The following is a 17,198-nucleotide window of genomic DNA, read 5'->3' as shown; positions in this document are numbered from 1 at the left end:
AGATAGATAGATAGATAGATAGATAGATAGATAGATAGATAGATAGACGGTAGATAAATAATATGAAAGTAAAAGGGGAAACATATAGGAGAGAAACAAATCCCCTAAAGAGGATCTAAAAAGGGGAGAAATGGAGGGGGAGCTTCAAGAGAGGATAATGAGGGGAGACAGACAAATATTCACTGTTTTCTTCCTTATACAGAATCTATGTATAATTACATACATACATACGACGGGAAAGTAGAGAGAAAAGTATTTTGGGGGTAGGATACCAGCAGGACATGAAAGGAGGGCAGGTCAAAAGAGGGTAATGGTTGGATGAACATAAGCAAATTACAAAGATAGACATATATGAAGTCCATTATTCTACACACTAATACAATTTCAGAAAAGAACAAAATCAGAGCGCTGACTTCTTCTCTTCAAATCCTAGCACAAAGCCACAGTCCTGAGGACAGGGTGGTACTGGTGTGAGGGTGAGGATCCACGTCAAAGCAAGCTAACTCGGAGTCCAGAATGAAGCCTCACAGTTCTGTCCAGCTGCTGTCCAGGGAAGGCCCAGCAGGTAATCGGAAAAAGAGCCACCTTTCCAATCAGTCCCGCTGGGACAAGCAGATGTGTAGACTTGGATCCCTTCCACATGAGATGCACAACAGTTGGCTGTACACAGAGCTCCGAGGCACAGGTAGGCACTAACATTGTCAGAGCCCTGGGAGAAAGCGTAGGCACGCGTCTTGCAGACACTGGCTGCTGACAGTGTAGAGTAGCTGCGTCCTCGTGCATTGCTGGTGGGAAGCTAAGTGGCAGAGCCACTTTGGAAAACCAGCTTGGGGGTTCTTCTGGGTGTTGACTATTGGTACCACATAACCCACTGAGTCGACTCTTTACCCACGTTGCTAAAATAGTGCACACATCCACACAGAAACTTGGACCTGAATGCTCACAGCATCATTCCCCGTAATAGCCCAAAGTGGAAATAACCCAAAGGTCTGTAAGTCAATAAATAGATAAACAGTGTACAGTACAGGCTCTGAAAACCCAAACTATCCCAGTATCGGAAGATGGAGCGCCAACATGATGTTGCAAGGTGGAAATCCAGTATTATCTTCAGGCTGCACGTAAAAGGTAGATATGAAGCATACATAGATTTGTATGCTGAAACATGGGTTTTGCATCACATGACTCACAGGTATGCTAACACCTGACAATTCAGTCACAGTTTGAGGGTGCACTCCATCATGGCGGAGAAAGTATGGTGACAGAAGCCGAGGCAGCTGGTCACACAACAGTTAGAGGTGAAGAGAGATGAATCCGGGGCTTGGCATCAGCCAGCCCGGAACATGCTATGCAGACCAGACTAGCCGTGACTCCCAGGGAACCACCTGTCTTTGCCTACTGAGTGCTGGGAGTAAAGACAGCCTGCACCGCCAGCAGACCCCAGACCCTGGAATGTTACCATCCGTGTTAGGGAGGTCTTCCTACCTGCCCAGGAAACCTCTCACAGACGTACCCAGAGGTGAGGCTGACAACGGAGAAAAACCACCACAGGCCCCATCTGCAGACACGGCATTACATCTATGCACACATTCCAAAACTCGAACGCTCAGAAACCTGAACCATCCCCAATACTGAATGTCTCAACCAATGGATACTCGACTTACATATCTATACAGCAGGCTGCTTGCTATTCAGCACAAAATAAGAGAAATACTTAATTGTGCTACCATGAGAGCAAACCTGCAGTATGCTAAGTGAAAGAAACCAGACACACACACACACACACACACACACACACACACACACACAAACCCCACAGGTTGTATAATTCCCTTTTGTATAAAAGCACCACGCAAGTCTGGAAATAGGAAGGAACCTGCCTAGGAATCTCAGGGGAGAACTGGACTTAGTATGTGCGAGATCATGGGTTGGATCCCAAGAGCCATTAGAAAAAAAAAAAGATGGCAGTGAGTGGGGAGAGAGAAGAAGCTGAAGGGAAATTGATAGTGACTTCTAATATAGCCATAGTTTCTTTTTGTAAAGTTGAAAACATGCTAAAATTTTATGACTGCAGTAACAGTTGCACAATCATGAACACTCTGCCGTGTTCACTGAACACATTCTAAACAGATGAAATATGCTGTGTATGAACTAACTAGGTCTTGATGAAGCTGAGTTCTAGAGAAAGAAATGGGATGAGCAATATTCCGCATACCAGCAAGAGACAAAGAAGCAAATGCCAAGACAGGCATGCTCTGTGACTGAGGCTCCTAACCATCATGGCACCACGGCGGCTTACCCAGAAGGTAAAAAAGCCGGGTTCCACTGGCCCCAAGGCAAGGAGAGCAAGACAACAGAACATGGCTGCAGCTTTGAGTGAGTTGGAGAGGGTAAGGAGAGGGCTGTAAGAAAGGAAGGGAACGGAGAATTCCACAGTCATGGCTACCTTCATTGCATTCTTTTTCTAGACTCTTCCCTGGGGTAAGCAGAAGCCCTGGGCAAGACCCTGAATGAAGGTATTCTGCTCACATGACCACGCCAAGGACCACTGTAGGGATGTCTGAGCTTCCGCCCCAAGCTGAGGCTCAACGGGAACTGGCAACACCCTCCCTCTAGGTCCCTGTGTGAATGTTAACAGTCTTCGGAAATCGTCCACCATAGCTTCTCCACACAGATGCTCAAGGCCTGAAGATGGCTCCCTTCCAGAGACTGTTCCTACCAGGACCAGATGAACACGCCTCTCCATCCATGCAAACACCATGACCCCGCTTCCTTGTTTATGTGTGTAATAAGCCTGTCTCCTTGTCCAGCTGCAGGCATAGATCTGCCTCCCTATTTAAGTCTATATAATAAACATGCTGGGCTTCTGGACTGTCCGCCCCACCCCATCCCAGCTTTTCCGTGGCTCTATTTGTCTCTTCTTCCTTTCCTCATCACCCCAGTCAGGTCCGAGTCCCCGGAAGCCATACATGGATGAATGTCACAGACCCCAACACAGGAAAGGGCTCCCGTTTCTGACACGAGGAAGCAGTGAGTATCTTTGAAGGGCTATGGACAGGCCAATGTTATTTGTATAGCTTCTGAGATAGATAGATAGATAGATAGATAGATAGATAGATATAGATAGATAGATAGATAGATAGATATAGATATAGATATAGATATAGATATAGATATAGATATAGATATAGATAGATATATTTTAAAACAGAAAACTTCTGGGCAGAACTTCCTACATCATGTGTAAGGAAATTCTGCAGAAAGATGTCTGAATAAAGTGGGTGATGTTGGCCCTCCAACAAACACTGGCAAGAGAACCCCACAGAGGCCCGTAGAAGGCTAAACTATCAATCCTGACTCCATGGCTGCTTTTCCTGGAATCCATATTCTTACTCCAGGAGAGGCCTTCTCATTCTAGCCGGCCTTCCCCAGCAACCTCCAGCCTCTGAGGCACCTGAGAACCTGAGTGTTCCGAGTGAGCCATGGCTACCCAGCCCAGTGAACTGCTCAGTTGCTTCTGCCGCTTTTCTCAAAGTATAAAGTTTGGGCTTGTTTCTAACATTTAGAATCTTTGTCTTATGTGTGTAGGTATTTGTCTGTGTGTGTGGGTATGTGCGTGTGGCTGCAGGTGTGACGGGGCAAGACAGTGTGGAGGCCCTTGCTGAGGTCATTTCAGGATTGACGAGAATTTGATCTCCTTGATGGGAAATCCCATAGAAAATTATCCAGCTCTATTCTAGGAACCTGAGGCCAAGATGCTCCCGCTAATTTATCTTGGCTTCTGTTAAACTGCTTGACTGTGCAAAACCTTCCCTTGCAGCTGCCCATCAAGATACCAGGATGTGGTTTTTGCCCTTAAAATATCCCTGCTCTAAACCAGTGGTTCTTAACCTTCCTAATGCTGCAACCCTTTGATACAGTTCCTCTCATTGTGACTCCCCAGCCACAAAATTATTCTCATAATTCTTCATAATTGTGATTTTGCTACTGTTATGAATCATAACATAAAGATCCGATGTTTCTCAGCAGTCTTAAAGGGGTCCTGAAGCAGAGGCAGGAACCACTGCTCTAAATGCTCAGGGCTACATTGGATCCATGTCTGAGTGTAGTTCCAGATGGATGGAATAAAGACTTTCAACTGGCTGCACACTATGTCTGAGTGGTCACCTCTGGTGAGCGCCCATGACACAGGTGCCCAAAGAAGCCAAAGAAGAAAACCAGCTCTCTTGGAGCTGGAGATAGAGATGGTTGCGTACTGCCTAATGTGGGTGCTGGAAATAAAAGCAGCAACTGCGCTTAACTACTGAGACACCTCTCCAGTCCAAGCTTCCCCGACTTTTTGTTTGCTTGGTTTTTTGAGACAGTCTCACTGTGTAGCCCAGGTTGGCCTGGAGTTAACTGTGTAGTCCAGTCTGTCTCAGCTGCTCTTAAATGATAGGACCCGCAGGCACAAGAAGCCACACCAGGCTCACACTTTATTTTTAAAAATGGGTCTTCTTAAACTGCCTGGCTCTCCTTGAACTCACCTTAACCCATAAGGCCTTGAAAATGTTTAGCCTCTTTCGGCAGCCTCCTGAGAAACTGGGATTACAAACCTATGACACCGGGCTTGGCTTTCTTATAGTATTACTAAATTTGTTCTTTCTTAGAAGTTTTCATTCTTAATGTTTCATTCATTTAAAAACTTTACAAGGGGCTAGAGAGATGGCTCAGTGGTTAAGAACACATCCTGCGCTTACAGAGTCCAGGTTGTGTGAAGAAAGCATGATTCGGGCATGACTGAAGCCCAACATACTCTTCAGCCCTGAAGAAATGGCTGCCTGTGCTCACAGAGAAAATAACTTGCAGAGCACATGAATTTGTGCCACAGATGTAAGAGAACCGGGGCTGGACAGCAAGCAGGGCACCGCCAGCAGACTGTGCGTGCCAGGCAGAAGCTGGCACGCCCCCCTCCCAGGTGAACAAACAGTAAATCGCTAACACAATGAGCGTTCAACCTCTGGCAACACTGAAACCCATGTCACTACATTGCTACAACACTGTCCCAAAGATATTGCCTGTTTAAATTCTGAAAGAGCAGAGGACAGTGGCAGATCTCTACAAAGACATAGGGTTGGGGGATGATAAAATCGACTAGACTCCAATAATTCATAAAACAGAACAGGCACAGGCAGCAGCCAGGAATTTATTCTTAACTCCTCCATAAGGTGACATCATTACAAGCACAATTAAAGCTGGCAACAAGCTGCAGAAACAACCGAGAAGCTGGACAGACTTGAGACTCCATCAAAGGACACCAGACCTTCGAATACTGACTAGTGGTAGGCCAGCCCAAGAAGAACCAAGCCAGGCCACTGAGGGGAAGCAAGACTGAAGCCTGTAAGGCCCCATAGCCCTGATCCCCACAGCCTCTCATTTATTCTGAAAACATTCACCTGAAATACTTAGGCAAATTAGAAACCTTCCCTGACTAGAAACATAAAGATTATCCCTGCCACACAGTGCTCCTGGGAATTATGAATGTAGAGCTGAGGGTGGCTCAGTTCCATATGCAGAACCATAATAATATACATATCTACACATATACATGTTACTATAATCAGTGCTATCCACAACCTGTAGCAGCTGGATGTTAAGAAAACACACTAAGGTTATTAGCAATTAAGATCAACTGAAATTTTCCTGGTGCTATTTTCCTTTGACATAGAAACTGGGCAAGCTGAAACACAGTCAGAGGGACGGTCAGAGCCGAATTTCATCTAAAGCTGCCAGCTCACTCAGACATCTAAGGAAGCATCAATGCCCTGTTTAGAGCACAGGGAAACAGCTGCTCCTAGAGCCAAGACCTCCCCAAGAAAGTTATCAATGAGCACAGAGGCAACTGAAGAATGACAGGCTGGTGCCAACAGTAGAAACCCCTGGGTAGATGACTTTGTTTTCAGCTCTGAGGTTTCTGTTACAAAAGCAAAAGAAAAGAAAACCCAGGACCCAGACTGTTCAGCTTTACGCTGCATTAGCCACGAGCAGCATGCTTAATCTCTGTGACTCAGTGACCTCAGTGGTCAATGAGGTAAGTACAGGTACCTCATGGTGCAGGGCGAGAAGTGACTGCTGACGGGGCGCTCAGGATGGTGTCTGAAGTCACGAGAAACATCAGCAGGTGGCAGAGTGGTGCTGCTGCTCGCTCATGTCTGAGCCAGCCACCTGTGAAACTGACTGACCACCCTTCCCAAGAGCCAAGGCACGGCAGCGAGAAAACCTCAGTTAGGTTTCCACGACAGCCCACAGACAAAACAAACAAGCAAGTGAAAAACAGCCAACCGAATGCAAAGAAACCCAGGTGAGCAAAGAAGGGAGACCCCTCTAAGCACGGACTTCTCTGTAAATGTGCTACCCGGAATTTGCCAATCAGTGGCCACCGCCGAATGGCAGCTGAGAGAATGGACCAGGCCTGCACTTCATGAAAGTCTGTGCTCTCAACTAGCAGCACAAGAAAAGACATTTTAATGAGTTTAGCATTTGCAGGACAGGAAATTATCCAGTTCTTAAAATATTCTTTAAAATGCTTTAACCTAAAAATACCAGAACTTTGGTTTTAAAGGGAGGGCTTCTATAAGATGAATATTACATGAGCACTAGGTTTGTAAGAATCAGATGATATAAACTAAGGATTATTCTTCCATTGAGTGAAAGACGAGAAACAGAAGGCTTTTAGAGACAGACAAGAACATTAAGAGAATTAAATAGTTTATTAGAAGCTTTCCTGGCTAGTTTCTGGCCAACTCGACACAAGCTGGACTCATTTGGGAAAAGGAAACCTCCTCTGGGAAAATTCTCCCACTATATTGAGCTGTGGAAACATTTTCTTAATGATTGATGAGGGAGGGTCTGGCACACCAGACAATGCTGACCCCAGGCAGGTGGTTCTGGGTTGTATGAAAAAGCTGACTGAATTGGTCCACAGTGGGAAGCATGGGAGCAGGAGGGCCAGCAGGGTACTGAAGGAGAAGCTGAGAGCTGACACTCCGGTCTGCAGGCCCAAGGCAGAAAGAGAGCCAGACTGGGCCTGGTATGGGTTTTTGAAACTTCAAAGCCCACCTCTAGCGACACACCTCCAGCAAGGCCACGCCTCCTAATCCTACCTACACAGTCCACCAACTGAGAATCAGACATTCAAATAGATGAGCCTATGGGGGCCATTTTCGTTCAGAACACCCCACAGACTGAACTGAATAGATCAAGAAACAAAATCTACCCATTTTCTACAAGCAATATATGACTGGGTCAAAGAAGAAATCAAGAGAGAAATTTAAAAAAAAAATCTTTTTGGAATGAAATTAAAATGAAAACGGGAACACCACACAACAAAACCTTTGGGACACAGTGAATAAAGTCCATTGCTAAGCTGGGGACTTGGAGGTACAGGAACAATAGAAACAGAATAATAGGGTACAAGTGACCTGATAGGGTAAATGGGAAAAACAGGAAGGGGGTTTAACGAGAAGGGTGAGGAAGAAGGGGTAAAATAACAGCAAATATGTCTGAAAAAGTTATAAGGAATCATACTTTTAAAAGGCGCTGGAGAGATGGCTCAGTGGTTAAGAGCACTAACTGCTCTTCCAGAAAACCTGGGTTCAAATCCCAGCATCCACATGGCAGCCCGCAACTGTCTATCACTCCTGTTCCAGGGGATCCAACACCCTCACATAGACATATACATAACAGTATAAATGAAATTTTCCCATCTGAGCTGACAAGGCTCCCTCTAGGAGCCAAGGACCATCTACCAAAACCGGGCATGATGAGCCCTCTTTTGAGTTGTTGGGTGAGGACACATTACAGGCTCTTGCTCTTGCCTTTGGTTGCCCCGCCCCCTCCAGAGGTGAAAACTAAGTCCCTATTGCTAAAGATACCCGTGTTCTTCAAAAACACGTTCCAGAGGCCCCTGAGCTGGAACTGGGCTGAGAGCCTCCTTCCAGAGGACTAGCTTTCATGATACCAGAAGGGAAGCAACCAATGGGCCCACTCAGCTGAGATGCCCAGGAACCAGAACAGCCACAACAGCAAGATAACTACAGGCACAGTAGTGGTGCACATACTTGGGCAGAAACCGACAGCTGTCTCACTGGACTTAAGACCCACTCGAGGAGAGGGAAATCAAGCCTGGTCCAGGAAACCTAGCCACATCCCCAGGGCTAGAGAAATAACAGATCTTGGAAGAGGGCTGCACTGATCCAAGGCTTTCCCTGAGGCGCTGGTGTATGCAAAAGAAACACGTTCCTTCTCTGAAGCCAGGAACGTGTTTGGCAGAGCTGGGAAGGGCCTGGGGCCAGAGCTTCAGATCACGAGAACCCAACTCTTCCCCTGTTAGGGCGCTACGGCTATAAGTTCTGAAGCCGCCGTGTGCTCTGCAATGCTCTTGAAATGCCTGTGTTCCCCTTGTGCAACGCTGTTTTACTTCCTCCTGCCTTCAGTTGCATGGTAGTTTCTGCTCATTTTGTCCCCGTTTTACCCCTGAAACAGTATATTCAATGCTGTACTTCTTTTTTGTTTGTTTGTTTTGTTTTTTGAGACAGGGTTTCTCTGTGTATCCTTGGCTGTCCTAGACTCACTTTGTAGACCAGGCTGATCCCAAACTGTCCTGGATTCACTTTGCATGCCTCCTGATTCCACACTTTCCCATCTTCTTTATCTTCTCATCTCCTCCACCTCCCACTTAGGACCCTGTCACTGAGGAACAACTTGCTGGCCCAGCTCGAGCTACAGCCACCACTTTACTGAACCAGCACAGTACCTACCTACATTCTTAATATTTGTCCTCATACCCACAGGTAAATGTAGTCCTCGCCCCTCATCCAGGAAACTTCTCTTTATGACAGACAGAGACCATCACAGAAAACCAGTACCAATTAAAAATGAACAAGTTATATTTTTATGTAAGGCAATTCTGGCTAAAATAACAACTACTAGAAATACCATACTTATTCAAATTTAAGTAAAGAGCAGGGATTCACTTAAAATAACCTGTTAGGTTTTTGTTTGTTTGTTTGTTTGTTTGTTTGTTTGTTTTGGATTTGGTTTTGGTTTATTCAAGACAGGGTTTCTTTGTGTAGCCTTGACTTGGACACATTTTGTAGACCAGGCTGGCCACAAACTCACAGTGATCTGCCTCTTCCTCCCAGAGTGCTAGGATTATAGGTGTGTGCCACCACACCTGGCTAGCTTTTTATTTCTTAAGCTCTATCTCATAGCATTTGTTTTCAAACTTTTCCTGTATATTAAAAAAAAAAATGCAGAAGCTAGCCCCATTCTGTCTCTAGGAAGCCAGAAGCAGCATGTACTTACCCGCTCTTGGCCAGCGGTGTCCCAGATGAGGAATTTATGAAGTTCATTTCCACAAGGCACAGTTTTGGTCATAAAAGATGCCCTGAAAAGAGAGTCAACCCCCTGCGTTAGCAAATCTCCAGAGACTCATGAACCCAAGCTGGTGCTATGCCACAAGAGGACCCCAAGAACAAAGCAGTAATGAGAGTGATGCCATGGCAAATGAAATAGTCTGTATTTTATATAATCCAGCTGGAGTTTCAAAACATAAAGAATGTGTGGACTGGGGGGATGGCCCAGTGGTTAAGAGCACCAGCTGCTCTTGCAGAGGACCTAAGTTTGGTTCCTAACAATAACACAGCAGCTTACAACCATCTGTAACTCCAGGGGATCTGATACCTTCTTCTGGCTTCCTCAGCACATACATGTTGTGTAGACACACATACAGACAAAACACTCACACCCATAAAATAAACACAAAATCTTATTTTAAAAAACGCATGCAGAAACAGATTCACTTGTCCTAGAGTAATATTCACTGGATGTCAGGGAAATGTCAGATGTCTTAGATATTAAAACCTATTTCTTATAGTGTGAGAAAACAAATCTCATTTTATAATTTTTAAGACTTTGATTAGCTGAGCAGTAGTGGTGCATGCCTTTAAATCCTAGCACTCGGAGGCAGAGGCAGGTGGATATCTGTGAGTTTGAGGCCAGCCTGGTCTACAGAGCGAGTTCCAAGACAGCTAGAGGTGTAAGAGTGTAAACCTGTCTCAAAAAACCAAAAACTAAATAAACAAAAGCGAAGACTTTGACTTCGAAATATAAAAAGAAAGCCGTCTTAACATATTCCCTGTGCTGACATGAATCCCGTATCATCAGTAGGTAGCAGAAGAATGTATTTAAATCTCAGCCTGTCTGCATAAACACAGGGCATGCCTCAGGCAGGATTTCTATGACTGCAACAAACACCAGGACCAAAGCAACTTGGGGGAAAGGGGTCTATTTGTCTTACGTTTCGAGACCATAATCTATCATTAGAGGAAGTCAGGGCAGGAACTCAAGCAGGGCAGGAACCTGGAGATAGCAGCTGAGGCAGAGGCCATAGAGGGTGCTTCTGACTGGCTTGCTCCTCATGGCTTGCTCAGCCTGCTTTCTTATAGAACCCAGGACCACAGCCTAGGGGTACTACTACCTACCATAGGCCGCCCGCCCCCATCACTGATTTTAAAAATGCCTTACAGCTGGATCTTAGGAAGGCATTTTCTCCATGGAGGCTCCCTCCTCTCAGAAGACATCAGCCTGTGTCAAGTTGACACAAAACTACCCAGCACAGGGATAAATAACAAAAACATATGCACACTTCTATACAAAAGGGAGGACTGGACCCAAAAAGACACACATGGTATGTCCTCACTTACAAGTAGATTTCAGCCATATAGTACAGGACAATCATATTACAACTCACAGACCCAAAGAAGATAAGTAACAAGGAGGACCCAAGGGAGGATGCTTAACTTCCACTCAGAAGTAGAAATATAACAGGTCGCAGAAGTGGTTGAAGAGAGGGAACAGGGTAGGAGAGGGAACGAGGAGAGAAGTGAGGGTGGATATCAGAGCTGGGGAGAGCGGGGGCGGGAAGACAGAGGGCTCGCAGAGAAGAGAAACCTTGGGCGGGGACTTCTCTGGGACGAGCGGGAGACCTAGGACAGGGTATAGAATAATTTAGCATGAATATTCATGGGATAAAAGAGCACCCAGAACTGGGTGGTGGTAGCATGCACTTTTAATCCCAGCACAGAGGTAGGTGGATCTCTGTGAGTTCTGTGAGTTCAAGGCCAGCCTGGTCTATGTAGTGAGTTCCAGGACAGCCAAGGTTACATGGAGAAACCCTATCTCAAAAAAAAAAAAAAAAACAAAAAAAAACAGAGAGAGTGAGAGGTGTAAGAATCAGAAATTGGACTACATGTATGCCATGTATAGCATTATTAAATCAAGGTAATTTTTGAGGTGCCGTAATAATGTTCTTCTCGGGGGACACAGTCTGCAGTTTGGGAGGGCACAGCTCAGAGAAGCTCGCTTACACTTCCTTGTGGCCCAGCATGGTCCAACTCAGAGTTCAACAGTGCCGTCAGGGCTCATCACGGCACTGTTTCTTCCACCTCTGGTTTTCCTAAGGATAAACCAGGCGATGTAGTGCATGCCTATAATCTCAGACATGCTGGGGTTACAGTACTCTGGGGGTAGCCGCAGGCTACTCTGTGAGTTCAAGGCCAGCCTGGTCTACAAAGTGAGTCCAGGACAGCCAGGGCTACACAAAAAATAACACTAAAAGGCTAATTGCAGAAGCCTCATGTGAGCCCCTGCAGTTCCACACCCCCCCGCCATACACACTCACAAAGGTTAACCTCTGCTGTCAAGTGATCAACCCACAACTGGAGTGAAGCCAAAGTCTAGGTCACCGTGTGACACGAGTCAATATTATCTATCATGCATCTCTTTGACATCAGACCTTCCAGACTACTACTGAGAGCAAATATATCGAAGAATAGTACTACACCCCACCAAGTAGTGTGTAGTACACACACACACACACACACACACACACACACACACACACACACACGAAATTCAATCAATAAAAACCAACCGCCAGCTCAGCACCGAGCCATGGCTAACGCTAAGTCCCTCCTCAACTGTTTGTTTTTTTTGTTAAACAAACTCTTTGCTGGAAAATGGATAACTCTCTAGATAATGTTATATATCCCATGAACCTTCCCATTTTTGATGACTGGAACCTCCGTGTCGAAAATGACTGAATGCGGCTCACCACGTTATGTGTCTATTCAGTGAATGCTGTGTCCTTGTATAACTGCTTCCATAGACTTAATTCTTCTCTTTTCTGTTTTTTGTTTTCTTTTTTCATGTGTTTGTTTGTTTGTGGAGTGACTGCTGGGGTTGAAGCCAGAGCTGCAACTGTAATGGCTAAACACCTGCTCCACCACTGAGGTTTAATTGCCTACCCTCTTAGTCTTATAACTTTTTTAAATTTTAATTGCAATATATTTGTTTTTGTTTGAGACAGGGTCTTACTATATAACCCACAGCAGCTTTGAACTCCCTATGTGGCCAATGCAAGCCTTAACCTCTTGAATGCTAGGATCACAGGTATGGGCCACCATGTTCAGCTTTAGCCTTATTTCTTAAAAAGCAAATATCATCCACATTTGATACATATGCCAAATTTGGGTTATGTCAACCTATACACGTATGAGATGGTCTTCTCTCCAATGCTTTTCCATCTTTCAAATTTTTCCATTACAATAGATAGAAAATGACATCTCCTACTTGTTCTCATTACACTCTGCTGTTTAGACAGTTCACTCAATTTCAAACATCTTATGAGGGAAGGGGGGGGTCTCATAAGACTCAGAAAGGAGGGGAAACCCAGCAGTCTCAGGAAATAAATGAAACTCAGAAGACCCAGAAAGTTCCTAAAACTTACAAGAATCATAGTACAGGCTAGGAAGATGCTTCAAGAAAAGAGTACAAGTGGGTACCACCAGGCCTGAAAACCTGAGTTTGATCCTCTGGACCTAGAGGATAGATGGAGAGAATGAACTCCCTCGAGTTGTCCTCTGACCTCCACATGTACACTGTGGCAAATGTGCAAACATTACCATCCCCTGTACTGAGAATTTTGGTATTTAAAAAGCCAGTTATGTTACGTGAATGTGTTTGTTTTTGTTTTAATCCCAGGTGTGGGATATGGAGCTGCTTCAGATTTACCATGAAAGCTGACTATAATGTGCCTTCTTCTCTGGCAGGGGTGTGATCTTTGCCAGCTGCAGGTAGTTTAATTCTGGGGACTCTGGAGACATATAAATGGGAGAGCTCTGAGGGCCTGTGGTGGCTGCTGCTCCCTCTGCTGCTACCCCAGCCACTGGCAGTCCCTGCTGTTGAAATTACTCTTGTTGGATTGCTGGATATTCTGACAAAAAAGATTAGACTTGCCCCTAGGAACCTGATGACCCTAAATAGCAGGAAGCAGTCTAAAGAGGTCTATGTCCTCTTTCCTGTCTAACCTTCTTTCTTGCCTACCTAGTGTTAGGGTGTTGGAAAGGATTGGGATGGAGAAGGGTAGTAGATATAAAAAAAAAACAATAAAAGAGCTAAAAAAAATAAATGCACCTACACTCCCCCAATAAATACCTTTTTTTATAATATAATAAAACAAGATTCACATGGCAACAACACTGTACAAAAGATATGTCTTCTCATAGAGCTGCGGCATACATGATCATGTGTGCAGGCTTTGCGGGAAGCTCTGGGGTTGCAGCTTTCATGCCTGGACGTAGCCCATGGCATAGCTGTCTTTGAGTCACCTATGTTTCATAGTCTGCGTGACTACAGATATGAGTCACCGAGGTGACGTGGGCTAGTGCTTCTGATGCAGAAATAATGTCCTTTTACAACTGTGATTCTGATGGGAAGAACAAGATAGGCTTTGAGAACAGACTCACATGGCTTGTCATCTGTCTGTCTGGTTGGTTTCGGTGGTGCTGTGATCAGACCCATGCCATACAAGCCCTATACTATGGAAGCCACACCCCCAGCTCTGCCTGGCTTGGCCCGAGTCAAGTTCGAAGCTCTGTGGCCACCTATGTGCTCTGACCCGGGGAAACTATCACATTAACGCTTGGGTCAGGGACTTGAACTGAAATGCCCACAGGCTCAGGCAGGTAACATAATCCAATGAGGCAGATGAGGTGAGACAATCATACTGACAAAATAACAGTAACACTAAGTCACAGGAGACCCTGAAACTTCAGAATCTGTCAGCCTGTACATGTGCCTACCTGGCTGCTTGGCAGATGGCCATACCTCACTCTCTGCACCCATGGATCTCTCAAGAGAAGCCAGGAAGGGGGAGGGGACATACCTCAGTTCTTCAGTACTGGCCATCGTGGAGAGACACCTGAGGAAGCAGTGGAACAGACCACTGGGTGTGTCCATGAGGGCATTTCCAGGAACTATTAGATCATGAGGCTCTGGCCTGATGAGTAGATTAATTATTTGACAGGTTTATACTATGATGGCGTTATTGAGAAGTAGGAAGAAGGGTCTAGGGAGAGGAAGTGAGTCACCAAGGGCGTGTCCTTAGATGCTGTATCTTTCCTTAGCCTCTTCCTGTCTTCTTTCCCCCATTTCTTGGCCACTACACAGTGAACAGCAGCTCGCCTCCACTACAGGCTCCTGTTGCCTAACATATAGAGCCAAGCAGCCACCAAAACAAGCTCTCCTCCTTTAAGCTGTCTTCTTAGGTATTGGTCTACTGCAGGAAGGAAAGGAACTGACATGCTGGCTTGAACTTCTTAAAGTGCCATAAAGGGGCTAGAAGGATGGCTCAGAGGTTAAGAGCACTGCTGGTCTTCCAAAGGTTCTGAGTTCAATTCCCAGCAACCACATGATGGCTCACAATCATCTATAATGAGATCCGGTGCCCTCTTCTGATGTGCAGGTGTACATGCAGGCAGAACACCATGTAAATAATAAAGTAAAATCTTAAAAAAGAAAGAAAGAGAAAGTACCATAAAGGCTAAACAAAAGGAACCCTCAGGCAAGATTTCTGGTTCACCAAGTTAACAAGCTTTGGGATAGATAATCAATCAAGGCTTTGGAAATTAAGAATTCCGTTTCTATCATCCTCTAATAAGTCTATGTTTTATTTAGGAAGTTTTCCTGGTAGCCTTATTTTTTCTGAAACTGAAGGTTAGAAATAATCTCAAAATTCCAAAAGAGAAAATATGAGTGCAAGTTAACTATGTCAGGGAAAAACCTTAGGAATTCTAAAGCCCACAGGAGAGCTGAGTCTTCCTGACACCAGAAGACAGTGAGGAGCAAAGCAGGCAGGAAGTAGAGCAGCTCCCATAATGCACTGAAGCTCTTAAAAGGCATTGCAACACCCATAAGACATTGCAACCATCAAAAAACATGTTGTCACAGAAAACTTAAGCAATGGGAAATGCTCAGCATTAGATTATGCCAGAAAAGAAAAAAATGCTTCATTCCACTCAAGCTTTACACTTCCCCAATGTGCACTGGACAAGTTTTCTGGCAATTAAAACCAGGCAACACAGCCACCCATCAGGAGCTGGTGATGCATACCATCTCCCATCTGGAGATGAAGGCAACCACTTTTCAGATCCATGGTCTTGCCAGTCAAGAAATGGTCTTTCCCTTCAAGAGGAAGAAGGTTGGCATGGAAAAAAAATCACAAGAGCAATAGCCCTAAATTTCTGGAGTTAGGATCAATTCTCACTGGTGAGGTTAGAAATCTTTGTCATAAAAAGAAAGGATGTCAAGAACAACAACAATACACACACACACACATACAACCATGCTGGCACTTACCCAATGGTGGGGCTGATGTTGTGGTCAAAGTGGTCCTGGACAAACCGACACACGATGCTTGATTTCCCAACCCCCGTGTCCTAGAAGAGAATGAAGGCACAGCCATGAAAATCCACCAAGTCTGACATGATATGAACACATGACAAGGGGGTGAACTACAGGAGCAGAAAAGGACATCCACTATTCCCTACTAGAATATTCTATGATGTACATTTACATCATAGAAAATAAGCACAGTAAAAGCAGGTTTAGAAACACATCTCACATCTAGCAGCAAGGAAGGGTCTAGAGAAGATCTGTGGCATCCTGCCATGTTGTTTTGCAAGAGAGAGAACTGATGTTTTCCAAAGTCACATTGTCAGGTTAATCTGCATCTAGGGAACACCACGGAAGACCTCTGAATCTCTGCATTCCCAGTGTCTCCTCAGAGTGGGTGATATTAACCTCTGGTTTTGCTGCGTTCTATAATGGTCTCTCTCAGAGCTTTTTTAAGGAAACAATTCTTTAAAGTTGATCAAGACAGGAATCCCTTACACAATGGAAATCAAACACAGACGTGTGCCTCTACTTCCTTTCTAAGCCCTAACAAAGAGCTTAGAGAACAGGCTCAAATTCACAAGGTCACAGAGACGGAGCCCAGACAGATGGATGATACCAACAGTGCCTCAGGGAGAGACTGTGCCTGAGACAGAGCCTGACCCAGCAGGACTGAGGCTAGGGAATCAGCAAGCCGCAGTGAGCAAGGCTGAAACAGGTGTTGCTGGAAGGCAGTCTAGGAAGCAAGAGGGCTTTTTGGAAAACCAGGACTTGAGACATCAGGCACATGCAAGAAGGAAGGGGTTATATATGCTTAGGCAGAGAGAGCAAAAGATTCCCTCTGGGTAGAGGGGGTTGAGCCCCACATACAGGTACCAGCGTCTCCCGATTAAAGAACATTGCATGCTCCAGCCAACAACCCCAGAGCTTCTAAGTAAAGATGGACTGAACCTCTGAAACTGAAACTAAATAAACATCTCCTGCTTTGAACTTGTTTATCATAGGTATTTTTCCATAGAAACAAACAACAACAACAAAACACCTGACTAATTCAGATCATTAAAAGATGTGTGTGTTCTCATAAGTTAGAGATATGACTTTGTTCAGTTAGTTATCTATTCACTTATGTATTTTGAGTGTCTCTAGCCCAAGCTGGCCTCAAGCTCACTACAGACAAGAAGGGCCTTGAACTGTTCCTTCGACCTCCACCTCTCAGAGAGTGCTAGGAAGGCAGGGGTGATGTACCATCAAGATTAGCTTATTCTTCACGAGAGATCAAACCCGGGGCTTCATGTGCTTTACACGCTCTGCTCCTACCAACCAAGTCACATGCCTACCCCCTCAAGGTGCGATTTTTAAAAGCCCAAAGTTTGATGCTGATGACATGGCTTGGTAGATAAGAGTCCTTGCTGTTCTTGCAGAAGACC

General features: G+C 45.1%; 1 protein-coding gene across 1 annotated transcript in view; it reads right to left on the bottom strand.

Moving 5' to 3' along the window:
- The window catches only part of Rab31 (RAB31, member RAS oncogene family), a 115,651-nt gene that overhangs the window by 52,692 nt on the left and 45,761 nt on the right, over positions 1–17,198 (bottom strand). The window contains exons 2-3 of the mRNA XM_055628373.1: positions 15,736–15,815; positions 9,343–9,424 (exon numbers count right to left, since the gene is read on the bottom strand). Coding sequence (XP_055484348.1) covers positions 9,343–9,424; positions 15,736–15,815 — 162 coding nt within the window. The remainder of the gene's footprint in view (positions 1–9,342; positions 9,425–15,735; positions 15,816–17,198) is intronic.

Source organism: Psammomys obesus, unplaced genomic scaffold (genome assembly GCF_907164565.1).
Source record: "Psammomys obesus unplaced genomic scaffold, mPsaObe1.curated_primary_1811, whole genome shotgun sequence".
NCBI classification, from domain to species: domain Eukaryota; kingdom Metazoa; phylum Chordata; class Mammalia; order Rodentia; family Muridae; genus Psammomys; species Psammomys obesus.
Note: the sequence above shows the minus strand (reverse complement) of the source record. Positions and strands in the feature narration are given on the sequence as shown.